We start from the raw sequence: 12,866 nt of genomic DNA on the forward strand, positions 1-12,866 counted from the left end.
AAAAAAAAAAAAAAAGCCCATCCTGCTGTTCCTACAGGACTGTGCTGATGTATAAATTTTGCCCTTATGTCACAGGTTCCATTTATTTAAATGCAGAAAAACTTTGGCAATATTTTAAATACTGTAATCTTTTCTTTCATTAATGACCAAAAAAAAAAAAAAAAAAATACTACTCACCCTCCCACTGTTGAAAACATGGCACCCAGCACCTGCTATAGTGCTGATAACAAAGGAGAGGCTACTGATGGTGCTTCATCTGCAGCCACTCCCTGCTATCGTATTTATAGCACCAAGAACTCCTTCAAATCAACACCAAAATTGTGTAGCTGGACAGTGCTGAGAGTCACCAACTGTGGTTATTTTAATCTAAATAGTCTCAAGTGTTTGCCAAGTTAAAATTGAAAAGAAAAAAAAAAAGTGGTAACTAGAACTAAACTGCATTCTTAACTTAGTCCTAAGGTCTGTATACAGAGCAGTACTTCCAATATTGCAGTGAGTGGAAGAGGAGGGACCTAAAAAGGGATCTGCAGCAGAAACATCAATACTTCAGCAATGCACCTCTTCAGAAGGAATGAATTCACAGTAATGTCACTAAAATCACAGGGTAAAATTTGCTACAAAAAATAAAAACTGAAAACACTGCATACAAAAAACACATGTAGATCAGTTCACATCTTGATAACACATTACATATTGATATTTGGTGTGTGACTTGGTGCATCAATGGGGGAAAGCTTTTCCAAAAAAAGTAGTCCATTTACGCTACGTCTCAAAGAAATCTAAAAAAACCCTTGTCAAGTATCCTCCACTAGAACGTAATAATATAACATTCTCTGCATCTTTTTCTGTAAACAGGCCATCAGTGAACAGGCTGACAGCTGGTTTGGCAAAAAAATGTTAGTTTAGGTATGAAAGTGTGTGAAAGGAGAGACAGAGATGAAAACAATTTTCAGTTTTATGTTATCACTTTGTGATATGAGTGAATCCCTGAGACTAATGAGTTGATCCTATGTAGTTTTAACTGAATGTCCTGTAAGTTTCATTCCAGTCAATACTGTTTGTTCACACTGGCTAGGTATTGATCATTTCAAAGAATTATTTTTCTTCACTGTGAAGACACCATTATGTGTCTCAGACACGTAATACAGTACCAAACTTAATGCCTCAAATTAAAAATAGAAGGGAGGGGAAAAAAAAAAAAAAAAAAAAAAACTACTGAAACACTTTACTTTCTTCCCTCTAGTTGCACAATGCAGGATAATGAACCCCCAATTTACACTTTCCTTACTTCTAACAGCTTCTCAGCTCGGCACCCAGCTCTGCGGGCTTTGTTTCGAGCTGGAGAAGCTTCCTGAATTCTTGTTGGCGTTCTGTGTGGAGGTGAGGCGAGAGTCAAAGCTGAGGTCCAGACAATCTGCGTCCATCAGTTCGTTGCGGATGATGGAGTCCATGTCACAGTCCAGATTGCTGCTGAACACGTCGAGGTCCAGATCAGTGTGAAAGCGGTCCTGACTGGATAAACTGGAACTGAGCTGCATAGAGGTGTTCTTACTAGGAGACTTCAGGTGCGGCTGCTTGGCTTCGGGGTGGCCGTCGTCACTGTCAGAGGTTGACAAGCCCGCTTGCCAACCAGGCACTGAAGAGCTTTCGGCCTGACCTGCACTGGTGTGGTTAACCAGAATGTGGTCTTTGCGGAGCAGCATGGCATTTCGGCGGGAGTTCTGCAGAGCGATGGCGGTGCTGGCCTGTGACATCAGAGGGTCAGACTGGGTCAGCATGACATTGCTGTGGCTGTGGGAGTCCATGGTGAGCAGATCCAGGGTCTGGTGCTCACTGTAGTGAGACATGCAGGAGAAGGTGGTCTGCTTGTTCTCTTGGATGGTCTGCATGGGTGACTGCCGCAGGCTCGTGATGGACGGAGGGCTGAAGAGTGGGTTTGTCCCGTAGCTGCCGGAGGGACTGCCAAGACTGCTTCCTGAGCAGCTGAAGGTAAACACTGAACTCCCCTGACTGTTGGCTCCATCCTCCTCTCCAGGAGGAGGCTGCTGGGATGCTGTGAGGCTGATATTGTCTAAAAGATCATCCATCAGGTTGTCAGAGAGCCCATCATTGAGGTTCATCGTACCTGCCAGATCAGACAGTCCTGTTGGTCCAGTGGATGGGGACATGCTGCTGGGGCTGGAGTACAGCATTGGAGAGAGTGGCGAGTCATCATCAGGTACCTCATCCAGCTCCAGGTTAGCCAGGATTGGGGACAGACGACCGCTGAGTGTGCTGGCGTTTGAATTGGTTCGGGAGCGGAAGTCTGTCCAGGCATCCAGCTCATCACTGCTGCGGGAGGTGGGACTCCCTGTCCATTTGGAGAGGCTTGAGGAGCTCTCAGAGCTGCCATCTTGAGCAGCCTGCAGTGAGGCCTTTTTCTTCGTGGCACGTCCTCGGGCTCCTTTGATGTACTTGCTGTTATCCATCGAAACAGCCCGCCGTCGGGGAGCTTTGCCACCTTTCCCACCTTCTGGGTTGACCATCCACCAGGAACTTTTCCCTGTTCCTTCATTCTGGACTTTCACAAAACGGCTATGGAGGGAAAGATTGTGTCGGATGGAATTCTGCAACAAAAAAAAAGGGATGAAAATTCTTTAAGTATTTTTATATCTAAAATGTTTTAACACAAGGTTCCCCCTAATATAAACAGTAGTACATAAAAATGTTTTGTATACATACATGGTTCAATTAGGTTATTACAGGTGTATAAAGTTTAAACTCTGAAAATGTGTGACTGAAATGCGTGACTGTCTACCAGGCAGAGAGTACATGTTTAAAAAAAAAAATAAATAAAAGCTGCGAATTGTGTTAGGATACAGGATCTGGGACTTTAGATGTTAAATACACAGCAGACTAAGAAAGTGTGCTGCTGCATCTGATAGGGCAGTTCAACTTTAATCAAGCTTAAAACTAAAAGAGAAAAAAAATTATTATTTTTTTTTATTACAACTTGCATTTTAATTGTTCAGAGTTGGGAAAATGCTTAGCTTCCTTGTGCCAGTAGAACCTGTTGTAGTAATGAACCAGATCTTATAAACCACTGCAATACAAGATAAAGCTGAGTGTCATAAGCACACAAGGCTGTAGTCTATATCCCCTAAACAGACAACTTAAGGTTTTTGTTGTAAAACTACTCAGTGCAAAAGTCTTGAGCCACCCATCTACATTTTGCTTCCAAGGAGCATTTTCCTTGCAATATTTGCAGCCTTTTATCTTGCTAAGTACTGTAACTTATTAATACAAAGGAGTCTAATCACTAATGCTGTAGTGTCTTCAGAGACATTTTTTGCACTGTGACCCATTTCTGGCTGCTCATAAAGGTCTACAGGATTTCCCTGGAGATGTTTCCATCCACATACAAAATTAAACAGCTGGAGCATGCACGCCCAGCCTGTCACACTTCAGTAACACAGGGAGAAACTCTGCAGTGATCTCTGTAACCCAGAGGCCAACTTCACAGGGAAAGGCTTCAGCTGAATTCTCTAAAGCTCAAATTAACCTGAATTAACTCTAGGTCCTATTTAAACCCATCTCTAAGATGATTAACCTAATCAACTGCTAAACAAGCTCAACACAAAACAAACTCCAGCAAGATAAGACTGGAAATCAATCTCATTAAGGCACTTGATCAGAGCTTTGATGACAGAGTTCTCAAACAAGCATTGGCAAGTTTTCTTCTTAATGCCATGAGTCAGCAGAAAGACCCGCTGACAAACTATATGCAAAGCCTTCACTTCAATAAAAAGATTAAAGTATTTGCTAGTTAAACTAATCTTTTTCAACAAAGCACGCCTTATTCTAGGACATAGAATTTGGGTGTCCTGTTGCTCCTTCCATCTTGGATTCACCAACCTTCAGTAAGAATTAAGGATCAGGATTCGAGAGATATACACTGGAATTTTCCCTTTAACTTCCAATTCCAATTCTTTAAGTTTGACAACTTACATCAGTAATTTGCTTGGTTCAACATTACTAAAAACAGGGCAAATTAAAAAAACAAAAAACAAAACACTTTTGTCCAAAGTGTGTTTTTACATTTAAAATCGCTTACAAGTTTTGGCAAAAGTATTTAATTTTTTGAGGAGCTGATGTTGTCTGGAGAGAACTAGGTTAGCCAATTCACCCCATACCAGGTCCATGATCACACATAATATTACAGCAAATGTTACAATGCAGCTCAGTAATGCGCTCAAGGTTTGACAACAAGGCAAAGGGGTGTTGCATTTTTGTGGGATTTGCTAAAAATACAGAATACTATATAAAACAAACTAACATCCACAGAAATGCAAGAAATCACTATAACACTGGCAGAACATCTCTAAGTGGAAAGACTGTTTACTTTTAATCTTTCAATTTACAATATAAAAAAAAAAAAAAAAAAAAAAAAAAAAAAAAAAAAGATTGTGTAGAAAATGTCCAGCCTTTATCAAAAGTACTAAAACCACCCTAATAAGTGGCTATAAACAATTTGGAAACATCTATAAATGAAGCACATCTGTCTGCACTTTTATCCTGTGTGATAATCTGCAAGTCCCAAATGACAGTCTCCAGTAACCCCAGCAGTGCTTGTGAACTTAGTCTCTCTGCTGCTTCCTACTGAAGTCCAACATCCATTTCCCATCAGTGATGCTGAGGGTGTCTAAGTACCCATCTCCCAAAGAAAATATAAAGAAATGTGGCATGACTTTTGCACAATACATTATCATTTCTTTCAAGTAATGTGACCAATGTCCTTTCTAAATTTGCTTTATGAATAACTTTGCTTGAACTCTGGATGCCCCCTCCACTACTCTCCACTTTACAGTGGAAAAAGTAATACTGTGATGCTGAAATCCTCTGGAATTGGATTTGGTCTTTATGTTTAAACAAATGAGCATGTGACTCAAAACCACTAGACCCCCCCTTTCTTATTTCTGGTCAGAAATACACTAATCCTCTCATTTCCCTCTCCCAGTATATATTCTGTACATCTAAAGTCAGAGTCTGCTACAGCTGAATAGCAGTCTGCATAAAAGTCACCTCATTAGGTGATTAAACAAACGCACCAAAGACGGTGTGGCGCAAAAATTCAGTTTTGGTCCATTAAATCCAACTTTGAAAGAGCAAATTCAGCATCAGGTCCAATAGTGATCCATCCGGTAGGATTTATGTATCCATTTTCAGCCACAAATTCTAACTAATCAAAATGTTTACATGTACATTTATCCCTACCATGATATCCAACACCACACTTGTTGATAGGAACAAGTCATATATTCCAACATGTTGCTTATCCCATGAGCTACAGGCGGAGAACACAATAACACCACCTGCCCTGTTCAATCTTAATGCAATCCAATACAGCGGAGCTGCAATAAATAAGCCTCAGTGACAGTCCAGTTTTGACTCAGGCTTTCATTCAACTCTGTGGTCATTTATGAGGCTGTAAAATATACTGTTGTATTAAATTATACTAGAGCAGGCAGATCTACAACCTCAAAATGCCCAAAGGCATTAAATCCACTCCTCTTTGATGCAACAAAAGCTAAAGGCTCAGGCAGTTTAAAATGCAGCGGCTTTGCAATAATCATGCTACACATGCTTCTTTTATTGCATCCACTTCCTGTACACAGCTAGTAAAGACTAAAAGGACCTTGTTATGGTCAAAGATGTAAAGTAACCAGGCCCATATGCTTAAAACCAATTTTATCTGGGTGCCATACAGCAACTAGAACTAACAGTCTTCTTAAAATGAAAACGCTATTGGATATAAAAAAGGTATCCAATAAGCGCCATAGGCACCTACAGTAGGAGCTATACAGCATTTACAAGAGAAATCACAAAGAGCAAACTCCTGCCTTCCCCTCCCCCACACGCAGTCACAGTAGTGCTGCAGCACCCTTTGAGCAAAGCCTCATTCTGAGCGGGGACTGGAACAATGCCAGTTTAGCCAGAGCCAGATCCAAAGACAAACACTGAGCTTCTCTCACACTGCTACACATTGACCTACATAATTTATAGTCAGCTGATTGATTCTAGTGCCCGGGCATCATGAAGAGACAGTGGCACACAGCAGGGCCGAGCCGCAGCAGGGTAGTAGGCACCCATACAGTGGCTGAATATTTTGCTTGGATTCACAGCACTGAGCATTGGAGACAAAGCGCAGCACTGAGTGCAGTGTACTCTCAGTCTGTGGAATGAAATGAGGTGTGTGACAGATCTTAATTTAAAACCCTGTTGTCAGAAGCGGAACCTACTGGGGACACTTGCCAACCTCAACCTGACTGCTGAATGTCACAACTCCAAAGCATCACTTAGGAAACGCTGATGTCAGCACATGTGAAACCTTATTAACACTTTCCTCTTCCAGCCAATATCTGCCTACAACCCCTGTATGCATCAGGTGACTGAACATAAATGAAATATAAACCATCAGGTTTTCAAACTACAAACCAGCCAGCTGATTCGGAACTCTGAATCACTCGCCCTGAAGATGTGAAACAATCTTGACCGATATTGTGATTTATTCAAAAGGAGCTGCTTGTTGGAATCAGCTTGCATTGCATATCCAGTTGTGCAGGATTACAACCCCCCCCCCAATCTAAATCCTGCAAAGCTCAAAGCTTTCAGACTAGATTCCATGACAGATGAATTGGTTTGGTCCAGGCCAAACTAATCCTGAGAGGGGAGGAAAAAAAAAAAAAAAAAAAAAAAAACTGGGTGAAGCTTTTGAGAAGCCTCTGTGCTTCAGTGTGAGCAGTTTGCCTGAAAGTGAAATTAACTTTGCATTGCATGCTTTGTATTTCAACTTTCATACTTGTTTTGTCATCTTTATGCATCCTGATTTTTAGAGATGTAACAAAGCTAGTCATTTTGATGCACATTAATACAAGTACACTCATGTTGAAAGCGGCCCAAGTTACATATAAATTTACACCATGTGCCTGTTAGACCGCCACACATTCCAAATTCCCTAGGATGTTACATAAATATGCCTTTATAGCAACGCTGAGAATGTCAGCTATGATCACCCAGTGAATGGAGCAGACTACAAATAGCTTGTGCTTGCACCCACCGCCTCCATCTCTAAATCAAAATTAGCTGTGTGCATTGCGTCTTTACATGACCACAATAAAACTGGGCTTTGTTATGATGACAGCTCCAGGATGTCACTGCTCACCTTCCAGCCAGCAGAACTATTACTCTCCCCTTTGTCCTTGAAATATGGCACAGACCTCACCATCCAGTCATAGATTTGGGACAAGGTCAGCCGTTTCTCGGGGGAGCTCTCGATGGCTTGGGTAATGAGGTCTGCATAGGAGTAGTTGCCCCAGGCATTCCTGCGGGCGGAGGACTTCCTCAGCTGTTGGGTGGCAGAACCACTCAGAGCTGCTGCGGGGGTTTGCGCGGAGGAAGGCGAGCCGTCGGCGGCCTCCTCTTTGGAGGGGCCGCGCTGGACCTCCACCGACTGGGAGATGGAGCTGTTGCTGCTCGGCTCTCGGGTTTTAATAGCACCGCCGCTGGCTTTCTGAACAGCGCCGCTCTCCGTGCTCCCACCCTCATCATCCTCTTCTTCGGGAATTACGTCAGTGTCATTTGCCCCGGGCTTGCCCGCACCAGATTCAGGACGGGGCAGGGGCCAAGTGCAGGACCGTGGTCGTTTCTGGGGCTCGAAATCCGGATCTATCTCAACGTTTAAGGGAGGCTCGTTGGCGCTACGCGATACCTCTGCCATGTTGATCGTAATTTCTCGTCGTTGCACAAAGGGTTATAAAATCACTTGGGTCGCATTCCATCAATGTTGTGTGCAGGCGTCAGGGACAGTTTATTTACTATGCAAGCGATGCAAGTGTCCCTGCCTGCAGCTCGGTCCCAGCACGTGTCCGTGTATCAGTTCTCCTGCAAGGAGTCTATCCGCAGCACACACAGCAGAGTGGGCTCACCAGAATTGCCAAAACATCGCCTTTTGTCGTACTAAGCCCACACCCTAGCTAACACACATTGTAATTTCGCGAAATGTGGAGTGAACGACGCCAGGAGTCCGCGGAGTCTTGGAGGAATCCAAAACGGCGTTCCTTCACAAGCGCCCGCGTCCCGCACCGCGATCCTGCATGACAAGAGAAAATTTTCTCTATACATACACACTGCACCTAAAGCCACCACATCAGCTTCATCACTCCATACACAGCTGCCATCTTGACCATTTCCCTTCCCAAGTTCTTAATCAGCCGTGCTGTGGAGCTGCCAGTCGCTTGAGCGCTGCAGTCCAGATACCATCAAGGCGAGGAGAGGAGGGTTTCTCAAGGCCCTGCACCTTCTTAAAAACGGGGCTGCTGAAGAAATGCGCCGAGCCTCAGATCTGCCCTCTTAAGAGCTGGGAGGAAAAAAAATGATGCTTTATGGCTGCAGTCTGGCATCTTGAACAAGCCTCCACGGAATCCTCCGTGAGCCCAGCAGCCTGCAAAGACACTTCATTCAATCTGCTGCGGTTGGCGCAAACGCTGAGCCCAAGAGAAGGAGGGGGGAGAGAACGCGATCCTGCCCCCTGGACTGCGCTGAAATTAAAGTGACAGTGTAGAGATGTCCGCTAGCCAATGACATCACCTCTAATATGACCATTAGAGCCTCCAGTGCGCAAAAACAACGGTAAAGCTGCATATTTTATGTTACATGTAAATCCTGAAAAGAAAGGGAATGAGGAGAAAAATACTGAGGTCATCCTTTAATTCAGTTGGGTTGTCTAATATTTAAAAAAAAAAAAAGTGTATATTCCCAAAGGCTGTCTTTAAATTCTACCCACACTGCCAGGGATTAAGTGCCAATTTGTATTCAGTAATTAGTTGGCATAATTTTTTTTAAAAAATAAGTTGTCTCTTTGTAAATTCTTCACTCAGTCAAAACCGTCAAAATCCCACAAATAACAGCTCAGTGTATTTGATACTCTTGCCTTCAAATGTTGAAAAAATAAAATCCTCAAAATAGGCAGTTGTTTGTACCTCATTCAAATCTACAGTTTCTAAACATGTCATTTTCCTATCTGAAACCAGAGCTAGATATAGTCATGTTCTGACAGTAACTGTTGATGGAAATCTGGTGGTTATACTGACCTGAAGAAACTGAGCTGTACACCCACACACACACACACACACACACACACACAGATGTTTTTCCAAAGATCAAAGATATTTAAATCTGATGGGTCTTTGATAAATACAAATTTAAATCAGAGCCAAAAAAAAGAAAAAAAAAAGATTTTGTATGAAACCATTACAAAGTTTTCAGAAAATGGAATTAAAGTAGGGTTAAAATATTTATACACCTACTTTATAACCTGCCCTTGGTATTTATTGCAGACATTTAACAGCAATAAGACTAAAAATTTTTTTTTTTTTTAAAGCCTGCCTAAAGACTAAAGAATTTTCCCAACAGCAGAAACTATTTAACTTGTACAATGCTTAAGTGAGTGGTAGGATGACTTTGAGCTGATAGGAAGGCAACAGTAACGCAAATAACTACATGTTACAACCAGAAGAGCATCTCTGAATGCACAGCAGCAGAAGAGCACACTGGGTCCCACGCTTGTCAGCAAAGAACAGTAAACCGAGGCTGCACTTCACACAGGCTCACCAAGACCGGACAACAGAAGATTGGAAAAGTGTTGCCTTGTGTGACAGAGTGGTTTAGCACTTGGAGCACTTTCAGACTCACCACTTATCTTATACACGTTAATTTGACACACCACAGTATATTGTTTATTTTTCCATGTGCTTATTTGCGGTGCTTATTTGCCATTTCTAAGGCAACGCTGCTTCACTTGCTATCCCTGATTTGTTTGTGTTAGCATTATGTTGCAGTTAAAGTAACTGAGCAGGTTAAAGCAAATTCACAATCATAAGTTGCTACAGTTTCCTCTATTATGTTACATGTTTTACTACTGTTTTTCCTTTGTTCATGCTTACCAGTGTCTTTTTTCTCTTTAGTTCCATGTCGGACAAGTGTTTAAGAAACGCCAAGCGGCTCCTGACTTTTATTGTCCTGGTGTTTAACATCACTGGGCTAAACCAAGCAGAGGGGTTTTCTTTTGTGGGAATATTTTATATTGTTTATTTTATAAATTATGGAATAATTAGTTGAAAGTATTTGTCTTTATAAGAAGCCCATTTAACCATGTAAATGAGCTACTGATGCGTTAGTGAGTGCTATGTGATCTTCAGATGTTTGTATTGCCTTCTAGGTTTACTGGCATGAGGTATTGGTGCTAGCTAGACTAATTGGGTGTGAAGACACCCCTATATATGGTAAGGTTGCTTCAGAGGAAACCTCCTGGGCCTTTTGTTTATTGATTCTAAGTTAATTTGGGGAGTTTTGATCAAATGTAGGCCTAAGCTTCACATGTAATGGAGAGCACTGTAAATAAACTACTCACCTCTGGGCACTTAAAATGTTTGCTCAGTCTGCTTACCTTCCACCTTCCTTGATATTTGAGTCAGACTATCCTTCGCCTAGTCAGCTGAGTCTTGATTTTTGCTGTAACATTCAGATGGTAGGGTCAGAATTTGGTGTGAACAACATGAAAGCATGCTGTTGTGTAAACAGTTCAGGCTGCTGCTGGCAGTGTAATGGTGTGGAGAATATTTTCTTGGCACACTTAAGACCAAATTATTATTATTATTACCTTTATTTAACCAGGATTGTCCCATTGAGATCCTAGATCTCTTTTGCAAGAGACACCTGGCCAAGAAAGGCAGCACATAAAGTTTCAACACAAAAATTACACAAATATATAAAGAATAAAAATACACTTAATTGAATTTTCAAAATTAGTTAAAAAGAGTTTTTAAGACTAATCAAACATTTGCACTCATATTAAAAGCATCTGTACTCCTGGAGCCTGATTGTAATGGAATTTATCATGGATTTGAATACATTCAGTGATACCAGACTTTGGAGCTTAAGCTCTGATTGCAAAAAGTTCCATGTACTCAGAGTAGAAAATCTAAAAGCTTTCTTCCCCATTTCTGTTCCGACCTTAGGAACAGTAAAATGATAAAAGTCCTGGGAACGGAGACTGTAGGCCCTATTATTCATGATTAAAAGGGATGATAAATAAGATGGAGTCATCTGAAGAATAGCCTTATAAATCAACTCGTACCAATGGCCGAGCCGGCGCACATATAAAGATGGCCAATTTACTTTACTGTATAAGACGCAATGATGAGTTAGAGCTCCACAGTTTGTAATAAACCTCAGAGCACCATGATACACACTATCCAACATGTGGAGGCATTGAGCAGAGGCATTCATGTATAACACATCACCGTAATCAATAACGGGAAAAAAGGTTGACCCCACTAGTTTTCTTTTATCGGCATTTAGAACAAGCTGCAGTTGGCAAAGCTGTTCTTGCACTCTATTAAAGATAATTTGCAAACCATCCAATTGCATGTACAGAAAACCCTGCTGCTACGAGACGTTCAATTAAAATATCGTGATCCACTGTATCAAAGGCCTTAGAAAAGTCTAGAAAAGAGAAAGACAACACTGTTTATCATCTTATAATCTTCAAGGCTGCAGTGGTAGTACTGTTTTTTGTGAAATCCTGACTGAGAAATCGACAGGATAGAATTAGTGGCCAGGTATTCTTTTACTTGTTCACTGACAAGGAATTCAAGAACCTTAGCCAGAACAGAGAGTTTAGAAATAGGCCTATAACTGTTTAAAATAGTTGGATCCCCTCCTTTCAAAAGGGGGATGACAAATACAGATTTCCAAACTTTTTGAATTACATTGGTCAATAAAGTAAAATTAAAAATGTAGCACAATGAAACTACTACAATTTCAGATGCCAGTTTTAAAAAACAAAGGCTCCAAATTATCTGGTCCTGGTGATTTATTAGGATCAAGGCCTTTAAGAGCTTTAGCAACCTCTGTTGTAGAAAAAAGTGTAAATTAAAAGCCTGAATATTACCATTGTGGTGTTTAAATGAGAATCATTTAAATGCCACAGCCTGAATATTGTTGCTGACCATGCCAATCCCTTTATGATCACCCATATTCTGATATCTGCTTCCAGCAGGATAATGCACCATGTCACAAAGCTCAAATCATCTCAAACTAGTTTCTTGAACGTGACCCTGAGTTCACTGTACTCAAATGGCCTCCATAGTCACCAGATCTCAATCCAAGAGAGCACCTTTAGGAAGTGGTGGAATTGGAGATTTGCATCATGGATGTGCAGCTGATAAATCTGCAGCAACTGTGTGATGCCATCACGTCAACATGGCCCAAAATCTCTGAGGAATGTTTCCACCACCTTGTTGAATCTATGCCATAAAACATTAAGGCAGTTCTGAAGACAAAAGGAGATCCAACCCAGTACTACCAGCAAGGTGTACCTAATAATATTAGAGTGTAGATTAATAATAATAATCTGACAGGATGAAAACAGTGTGTAATGACTCACTACAGAACTTTTTTTTTTTCTCCATCTGAACATTAGGTCAGGAATAATGTTGCTAATCTCACTGTCAGTTATTATTGCAAGTTAAAAATGAAACACTGCTGAAGGGAAACACATGCTATAATCTGAAATCACTTTAAAAAAGGACTTGAGATCTAGTTTGTGCAGAAAAAAAGATTCCACCAAATAAAACACCAACTGTGTGTTTGCATCAGTAACACTTTCATTTGTACAGGAGATATACTCCTCTATTTTTTTTTCTCACTTCCCACACAGTGCAGTCTTTGTCTCTGTAAGGCTGTGTGTTATTGTATTTAAACAGAGGATGAATGCAAGCAGACAACAGTTAAATATCAACCAACACCAACCCATAAACTGTTTCATT

The 12,866-nt window shown here is 41.3% G+C and overlaps 1 protein-coding gene across 1 annotated transcript; it reads right to left on the bottom strand.

The window, feature by feature from the left end:
* Window positions 1–1,229: 1,229 nt before the first annotated feature.
* foxo3a (forkhead box O3A) lies at window positions 1,230–8,153 on the bottom strand. The gene is made up of 2 exons (XM_030718935.1): window positions 7,202–8,153; window positions 1,230–2,606 (listed from the first exon to the last, which is right to left on the bottom strand). Exons 1-2 carry the CDS (start codon window positions 7,754–7,756, stop codon window positions 1,302–1,304), a joined length of 1,860 nt encoding a protein of 619 aa, XP_030574795.1. The 5' UTR covers window positions 7,757–8,153; the 3' UTR covers window positions 1,230–1,301.
* Between the last annotated feature and the right edge of the window lie 4,713 nt (window positions 8,154–12,866).

The sequence above is a fragment of the Archocentrus centrarchus genome, chromosome 22 (genome assembly GCF_007364275.1).
Source record: "Archocentrus centrarchus isolate MPI-CPG fArcCen1 chromosome 22, fArcCen1, whole genome shotgun sequence".
Taxonomy (NCBI): domain Eukaryota; kingdom Metazoa; phylum Chordata; class Actinopteri; order Cichliformes; family Cichlidae; genus Archocentrus; species Archocentrus centrarchus.

What these genes read in the sequence shown, in the direction of transcription:
- foxo3a (XM_030718935.1), bottom strand. Translation starts at nt 7,756, where the DNA reads ATGGCAGAGGTATCGCGTAGCGCCAACGAGCCTCCCTTAAACGTTGAG. An exon ending in ATAGTTCTGCTGGCTGGAAG is followed by an intron (nt 2,607 to 7,201) that starts GTGAGCAGTGAC and finishes TTTTTGTTGCAG; the next exon opens with AATTCCATCCGACACAATCT.